The sequence below is a fragment of the Haplochromis burtoni genome, unplaced genomic scaffold (assembly GCF_018398535.1).
Source record: "Haplochromis burtoni strain Fernald_Lab_line unplaced genomic scaffold, NCSU_Asbu1 Contig_135, whole genome shotgun sequence".
NCBI classification, from domain to species: domain Eukaryota; kingdom Metazoa; phylum Chordata; class Actinopteri; order Cichliformes; family Cichlidae; genus Haplochromis; species Haplochromis burtoni.
In genome coordinates this window covers 618,386-627,043 of record NW_024582496.1, presented here as the reverse complement: position 1 = coordinate 627,043, position 8,658 = coordinate 618,386, and the positions used below count along the sequence as shown (strand labels likewise).

The 8,658-nt window shown below is 39.8% G+C and overlaps 1 protein-coding gene across 34 annotated transcripts in view; it reads right to left on the bottom strand.

The window, feature by feature from the left end:
- Positions 1–8,658, bottom strand: part of madd (MAP-kinase activating death domain) — a 62,529-nt gene that overhangs the window by 31,057 nt on the left and 22,814 nt on the right. For 18 of the 34 annotated variants that reach the window (XM_042224323.1, XM_042224338.1, XM_042224322.1 and 15 more), the window contains 12 exons: positions 7,779–8,082; positions 6,685–6,816; positions 6,418–6,531; positions 6,186–6,266; positions 3,931–3,987; positions 3,038–3,210; positions 2,680–2,915; positions 2,432–2,588; positions 2,211–2,314; positions 1,921–2,126; positions 1,438–1,691; positions 1,058–1,197 (listed from right to left, as the gene is read on the bottom strand). In XM_042224323.1, the coding sequence (XP_042080257.1) occupies positions 1,058–1,197; positions 1,438–1,691; positions 1,921–2,126; positions 2,211–2,314; positions 2,432–2,588; positions 2,680–2,915; positions 3,038–3,210; positions 3,931–3,987; positions 6,186–6,266; positions 6,418–6,531; positions 6,685–6,816; positions 7,779–8,082 (1,958 nt within the window). Of the gene's footprint in view, positions 1–1,057; positions 1,198–1,437; positions 1,692–1,920; positions 2,127–2,210; positions 2,315–2,431; positions 2,589–2,679; positions 2,916–3,037; positions 3,211–3,930; positions 3,988–5,810; positions 5,820–6,185; positions 6,267–6,417; positions 6,532–6,684; positions 6,817–7,778; positions 8,083–8,658 lie in introns of all 34 variants that reach the window. The other 16 variants (XM_042224328.1, XM_014336318.2, XM_014336324.2 and 13 more) reach the window with 2 other exon arrangements.

Below are 8,658 nucleotides of genomic sequence, written 5' to 3'. Positions count from 1 at the left end.
GAGGTTCAATTTGCCATGTTGCAAGGAGAGCTTAACTTCTGTCTCGCTAGCTTGCCCTGCGCTCAGTGAATCTGCGTTCGACTACTCCGCCTAGGCTGCACTGTTGAGCGCAGATCCACTGAGTGCTCAACACAGACAGCATCATCAGAAGGAAAGTTGATAAAATAAATTAAAAATTTTGTATTGTTCGATACATATGCGTACCGAACCGAAAGCACTGTACGAGTATCGTTGCACCCCTAATGCTTATATCTGTGTTTATGCAGACCCATATCATATGCATATACAGTACACACATTAAATATACTGTCTTTGCTATTACATCATCATTTCATCTTGTTTTTAAGCCTCCATAGCATTTCGTCACCAAAGGCTGTGACATACCCTGCCTTCTTCAAAATGTTGGTATAACTTTTTATGACATATATAAATGCCATATCTCAATATCAATACTATAGCGACACCATATGTTTACATTCCCTACTGAGCACAACAACAACACAAGCAGTGTGTTGGTTGTGATGGATAAGCGGTTTTATTTTTAGGTCCAGGGAAAATGGTGCAAACGCTACTTTTGTGCTTACATTTGACTTGTGCTGTATATAATGCTGTCACTATTATTGCACTATAATGCTGCTGCTAATAGAAGGTTTTTTCCCCTTTATTGACATAAACATCAAAAATGTCCTTGAAATGTAATGATTTAATTTTGAGACTATATTGCAAAAACTCTGTTTAACATCGCTGACTCTTATCATTAAGTTTGGTAAAACATGTTTACTCTCAAAACAAGCCTTTGGTAAAACGAGGAAGCTTGAACTTAAAAAGTAAAACCAAAAGCAAATGTGTAAATAAAGTATGTCACATAATAACAGATTTCATATAGAAACAAAATCTCCTAATTTAACTCATCTCATCAACCTTATCTGGTCTTTCTGGCACTGCTGGCAACATGTTCTTCATCTTAGCATACAGTTGCTTTTTCTCCATATTCAGATCAATCACATTATATTGCCTCAGGTTAGCCGACAATACAATAATATTTAAATGTTCTTACTGGCGAAGGACATGAGTCCTCCAAATCCATCGTTGCTGTTGTTGGAAATGGTGGAGTTTGGTGAACTGTTACGTGAGTCTCCCTCCCCATCGGACTCTCCTGGGAGCCTAAGGCTACTGGGGCGTAAAGGACGCTGTGCCCTACGGAAATAAAATGGTGAAAAGACATTACAGTGCATCGTCGACACTGGAAAATATACATACACCACTGGTAACCCTCCAGCATTCACACTGTATAACATAACACCACCAAAGATTCAAGACCATGAATGAAGAGAGTATTCTGACATGCTAGGTTTGGAAAGAGATCATTGCATGGTCAGAGAGCCCATTTGAATGAAGATAATGCATTCATTCAAGCGATGAACAAGCTTAACACACTTGTTGCCATTGAGGTTCTGGTTGAATCGAGGGGTGTATGATTCCACTTGCTCTTCTGCATCAGGGTCATCCTCTGAGGGGAAGCCATACTGAGGCTCAAAGTATGGGTTGTCATACTCTTGCTTTTTGTTGGCTTGCTCCACCAGACCAGCATCAGCTGCAGGTCTGAGGAACGGCTGATTGGCCAATCCCGGCACGGGGTTCTGTAAAGCAGCGCTTGCTGATGCCTCAATTTCAGGTACTTCCCCTTGCTCCTAAAAAAAACACATGAAAACACATATGAAGGGAATTTTGTAAATGTTCCTCAATGTGCACAACTATCATGCTGAAAAAGATGCACACTCAACAGATAAAGACGGTTTGTACACACTTATCATAAACAGAAGGAGATTTAGTTCATCCAAAAATAAAGAAAAGAAGGTTAAAGAGGACCAATCTACACAAGTCTATTTAATCTTGAAATAAATTAGAAAGATCACATACATGGTTGACCCCCTGGATGATTGTGCTGGGGCTTGAGCTTGCAGTTGTGCTAGAGCTTGAGCGAAGAGGCTGTCCATCAGAAGGCTCAGCAGGTCCGTCCCCACTGGGTGGGCCTTCAGGGCCATGCCCTTCCCTGAAGTCATGGTAGTCTTGAAACTCAACCTCACTAGCATCTCCCAGTGCTGCATGGGTAGGCGGGTCCAAGCCTGAGACAATAAAGTTAAATTTTACAACAGAGGAAATGCTATGAATGTGGTCAAAGTGGATCATTGGGCAAGATAACCACATACTTGGTGTGTCTCCCTGGATGTCACCTTGAATCATCTCACTCACTAGGTCTCCAAGTGAGGAATAGGATGAGCTGGAGTCGTCGTAAGCCTCACTGTCACTGCCGCTGTAACATATTGAATTTATCACAACCGACAGCAATCAAAATATATGGCAGAATTAAACAAAAACCCAGATAGTAGACTGAACTGGATTAAACAGAAAGACCTTGGTTTAATCCTACCTGTCTGTGGGGTCAGACTCATTGCCTTCATCCTCCAGTGGGCCAGCCATAGCCTCAACCAGTTGGGAGCTTCCATCATATACTCTGTAGACCACTGGCTGCAGCTGATGTGCATACCACTTGGGCTTGTCTCCAATTAAGGAGGGGTCAAACACATCTAAAGAGAGATATTCAAATGAGTTCAACACAAATTCTGTAATGCATACTCACATAAAAGACAACCTATTATGATCTTTAATGAGTCTTACTGTTATGGATTCTCTGAAAGGCAAGGTTTGTGGGATTGAGAGCCCACTCTCCATAGAACTCTACGGCCTGGGTGTGAGAAAGCTTGTCTGCAAAGGTAGAGCGTCTTGGCCGAGATGCAAGAAAAGACGTCGACTGAAAAGCAACCACTGGCCGCGGGAAGAGGCGCAGAGTGCGAGTGTGCATCTGGAACCCCTGAAGAACATTTGGAGAGTTGAAAAACCGTACCATGGCCACCCTGCAAGACAAAGAAGTTTTAATTAATTTTTTTATTTAATTTTATTTATTAAGATCAGTGTGACTTCCGTGTTAACGGAAGCTCAGACAGATGCTGATAAACCCTGACAGTTCAATGCTTGCCTGGTAGCTACATCCACAGAATCGACATCATTGCCATAAATTAGAGGGTTGAATTCGGTGGATGACGGCGAAGCTTTATCTCGTCCAGGTGGGAGCAGGGGCATCTCCTGACCTTCCTGAAACTTCTCCAGGTTGAGAATTGGTTGGGTGTTCAAACTCATGCTGGTCAAAGCCTAGAACAGGTACCGGTGACATTAATTACAAACACAGCAGTGGCTCTGAATACAAAAACACTGCATTGTGATAGACCACACCCACATTTGGCATCAACATTTAGTTGGAATATAAATTTCTTTACTTAAATTGGACAGACTGGCAGGCAGAATTGAAATAAAAGGGGATTTGATTGTTGAGCCAATGGCTCTTATAGGTAGCAATTCTGCTGCTTAGCATTGTGCTAATATTAGATTATTTACCAGAGTCCCACGCCATTACATTACTTCAAGCAGCTAAAGGATGAGGTTTCCATATGTTGATGCCTGCAGTGGGTGTGTCACTTTGGAGTAGGAGGAGCAGAGGAGGGAGTAAGTTTGCTTTGAGGGGACTGCTGCAGACTTAAGAGTCAATGTTTAGCTTAGCATAATGGAACATTTAGTTGCTGCGTCTGGATGAATGTTAACTTTGTCAAAGTGATCAGCTTCATCATACAGGATCGTGTTTTCATTACGAGAATACTCACTGATGCCAAGATTAGATGCACGCACATTCAGTCATGCTCAAGCCAGAGCTAAGCAGTGTATCAAAACACTGGTTTGCAACATTCTGTGACGCTGTTATGCATTTTTGGTCTTGAAAATAGGAAACACGTAGAAGTGACAAGCAAAATAATGTGAGACAGAGAAGATATCCGTGCAGGGGGCATGGCACATTCCACAGGAGGAGAAATAAGTAACCTTATTCTCAGAGGAGAAGATCTGCTTTTGGGTGATCACGGTCAACCTAACCAGACACTAGGAAGGGGATAAGAGAGATGCGAGGAGAATCACATGAAGGCCTGGGATGACAACTTTGTGACTGACACTGGAACAGCACATGACGGAAGGGTCACCACCGTAGCCCTTTTCTTTTCTTTGTCTCCTTTCAACAGCAGTTCCCTATTTATTAGATTTTTTTTGCTGACAGGAAATAAAAATATTTGTAATTTAAACAGATCGAAAAATCACGAGGGAAAAGGTTCCTCTTGATTTTTTTTGTGCAACATCAGACAGGCTTTGCTCTTTTATCATTTCCATTTTCAATTCTACTTTTTACTGAAGAAAGGAGATAAGAAAATATTCATTTGTGCCCGCTTTGAAAAAGTGATGAACAGCCTGGAGAGTAAGACTGAGTGACAGTGACATGTGACAAAGTCAGAGCAAGAGAGACAGAGAAAGATGAAAAATGGAAATGCTTTTATGTTTGATGTGAAAGACAAACAGAAAAACAAAAACAGAGGAAAAACAATAACATGACCAAATAATAGAGTTCACCTACAAAATCCAGCCACTACAAGATACATGAAGGACATCCATGGTGACCAGCTGGGACAAACCAGTGGTTACAATGGAGTGGTAATGACACACAGAAAACTGCAGATCTTTTCACAAATAAATAAAATACTTGCACAATAAAGCACCTGTAGCAAATTGTAAGCAGTATATAAACTTCTAGTCCTTAAGAAAAGTCAGGTAAGTTGTAATAATACAACCAGCCTTGCAAAAGTACACAAAAAATTATTGGCTGTTATAACCAGTTTATCTCAGTAACTCAACAGTCAAGTGCAAGTATTTTCAGAGACTGTAGCATCAGTAGCACTCTGCTATGGCATCAAAGTCTTCAGATAATCACTCCAACCATATTCAGTGACATTTTCTCCACTGCTCATATTAACACTGTGAACTTGTTTCCGGATATACAACAGCTATACTGAGCCTTGCACACTCCTACAAGTACACACAAGCAGCTCCGTCACACGCCCGCACACAGGGAAAGGGATGCTAACCACACACAGCTAACAGACTGGCTCTGATTCAAGGTAGAATGAACTAAATGAATGTGCAAAGACTTTAACTGGATCTTTGAAAAAGCTGTGGTCTGTGTTTGCTTCATGAATGCAAGGGTGGCACAACAGTTCTGATGAACACCATCATATTTAAAATGAAATATCAACATCAGATTACAGAGTGCAGATTGCCTACAGACTCAAATTTATTAATTTAAATTTAAAAAAAAAGGTTATTTTTGCAAAAATATTATGATTATTATCATTATTATTATTAGTTTTGGTTACATTTTCAATGACTTTAATGATTATGATCTGATATTGCCTACAAAACAACTATTGCTGTTCATACCTCATATTAAACATATGATTACAAAGTGAATAATAGGTAGTCAGTATCTTTTGCAAATAAATATCTTTTGGAATATTAATAGTGTAGCTGGAGAGATAAAAAAGTAAAGTCAAAATGTGATAATATAAATTAGAAAATAAGGATGCATGGTATTCTGAATATCAGCAGCTAATGCCATCTAAGAATTAGCCATAGCAAACATTTCCTGGCTAATGAGCACACTAAGTAAACACATATTGGTAGCTTAAATATTTTTAATTATTTTAAATAAATATATTTAATTACATTAAAGACGTGAGCAGATTTTGTGACATGTGCTGTATTTCCATGAATCAGAACCAGATTCTGATGTTAGATAATCAGGTTAGAGGCCAAGTTAGTTGCTACCAGTAATACTAAGTATTTATTTTGGGTAGCAGCGACCTAGCATCTGATTTTACCTCCAAAAGCTAGAGCATGCACAGAAAACAGAGGGAAAAAGAAAAATTTGTTTATGTTAGTGCACTACAAAACCAGTTTCAAATGCCCCCACACTCATCTACAGTACATACAACTTTGATGAAGAAGGAAGCCCCTACTCTTCACATTGCTGAAAGACAAGTTTTACATTCAATGGGATTAACTAGCAATCATGGGATTAAACTTTAACGGTCCAGAGAAGTACCCGGGTTCCAGAAATTTCTCTGTGAAATGCTCATGTGTATGCTAGTCTCACTGTATTTGGGGCAAATATATGGCTGCCACAGTTGAGCAGAATCAGACAAATTTATAGTCATAACAATTTAAGAGGAATCAAAACAAATCGCATACATTACCTGTTTTAGATGTTTCTTAAGCTCGCCTGCTTCAGGCTCTGGAAGAGGTGGTAGAAGCTCTGCATTGGTAGGTGCTATAACCTGAAAGCAAACATAGCAGTCTTAATTTTTGCAATGTATTTGAGCTTTTTAAAAACAATTTTTTTGTGCAAGTCAATAAACATTAGGTAAATGAACCACAATATAATAAAATAGAAAATCCAAGATGAGAAGGAGCTCTTGTTATACAGACCTTGCTGCTGTCAAGGTCAACAAGCCAAATATCGTCTGGCATTTTGAAGTCTGATTTGTAGAGGAAGAAGCTGGCTGGTACACCTATAATGTAGGGAGTAGGAGCAAGAAGGAGCTGCCAAAGGAAGAAAAATGTTCATTTAGGCAAAGCTGTTATTAAATGAAAAGACACCTTTTTTTTTCTTTTCTTTTTTTTTATAAATGTACACATATACAGAGAAATGACTTATTTATTTAACGTGTATCTGTTACAAACACTAAGTTTCACCTGTTCAGCAGAGGCCATACATGTTGGCAGTAAGGGAATGACTGGGAACATGTACTCCAGTGGGTAAATCATGGCCACAAAGGCCATGACGCTCATAGACAAAGCATTATAATCTCGGGACTGAAGAATGACCTGGGAACAAAACAAAAACATACAACATGCAGAAGATTAATAAAGTGAGCGTTACAATGCAACAAATTTTGTATTTAGTTGGTTCTCACCACCCTGATACATTTGCACCACTTGACGGTTTTTGATGTATGATTTGACTCTGATTTTGAAGCCATGTTCCATTCTTTGTTCATAATTTAAAGCCATAAAAACTCATTTTTGTTATATACATATGGATATTTAACAGCAATAAAATCTCAGCAAGAGCGGCAAGAAATCTCTGAGTGGCAGAATACATATCAAAATAGAATACCTTAAGAACCCCATATCTGCTAGACACAGGGTGACAGAAAAGTAGAGAAAAAAGTCCAACATAATGGTCTTTAAACAGTATGACTCAATCTGAGAAGCGTAGGTTTGATTTGGTTGCAAATGAGCCCATGTATCAGTGTCAACGTATGCACAGAGTAACACTACATCAAAATCAATTAAACAAAGAATCCTATTACATCTACACTAATGACTCTAGTGTTAAAAATACAAGATGACAGAGTCTTTCCTCTCTATCATAAACTATTAACACTCTTCTTTTTACCCACTGTGCTCTGTCCACACGGCTTCAGTGAGCTAACAGCAGAAAATGTGGACATTTCAGGACATTTCTAACAAGGTCTTTGGGAAACAAAAAACAAAAAAGACAAAACTCGTAGACATGCAGCTGCACTCCAGAGGAAACCACTGAACAATCAGACTAAATATAGCCTTGCTTGTACCTTTCACTTCTAAAATCGGCATGATCTTTAATAAAATCCCAAGGGTAATTTGACCGCAGCTTAAAAAGAAAAAAAAAGAAAAAAGAAAAGAAAAATACGGAAAAAAAAAATCCACATCCTTCTTCTTGCCCTTTAGTATATATATGCACAAAACACAAAAGAATATAAAGAGACTGGACCAAGAGGAAGAACACCTGTGCCTGTCCTTACTTTGTGCTCTAGCAGGACACAGCTGAGGACCTGAAGACAGGCATCCACACCCAACAGCTCTAGGGGCAGGTGCAGCGGGAAATCGACCATGGAGAAGCGAGAGCTATCAGGTAGGGCAAAGGTGAGTGGCCTTTTGAGCTCATGGGGCAGCACTTCCACATCCACACGTCTCTGACCCGCCACTGGCACTGGTGAACGCAGCAACCGGTACACCCAGGATTCGATCTCCCGCAGGTCGGCCAGCAGCTGGCTGCCTTTCTCTTCCACCGACAACGCACCGGTAAACACACGCCACATGGTGTCCCTGGGAAGGACATTAATGTACATTTAAAGGTTTTTAGATTTTTCAATGAAGTGTGCGTTGTGACACAACATTCAAGAAAAACACTGAGACAAACATTAAAATGCATGAACTGATGGTATTTCACTTTTCAGGGGAAGAAAAACAATCTGTTTGGGCAGTAAGGAAAAACAATAATATAGTTTTGTTCAAAACGACATATTACGTGACAGTGTGTATACTTACTGAAAAGCTTAACAAATTTCTGTGACACGCAGATAACGCTAATACTAGGGGTGCAACGTTACTCGTATCGATATTGAACCGTTCGATGCAGTGCTTTCGGTTCGGTACGCATATGTATCGAACAATACAAAATTTGTAATTTATTTTATCAACTTTCCTTCTGACGATGCTGTCTGTGTTGAGCGCTCAGTGAATCTGCGTTCCACTACTCCGCCTAGGCTGCACTGATCCACTGAGCGTTCAACACAGATAGCATCATCAGAAGGAAGAGCGCAGGGCAAGCTAGCGAGACAGAAATTAAGCTCTCCTTGCAACATGGCAAATTGAACCTCCCCCACCCTCATTCAGATCTGG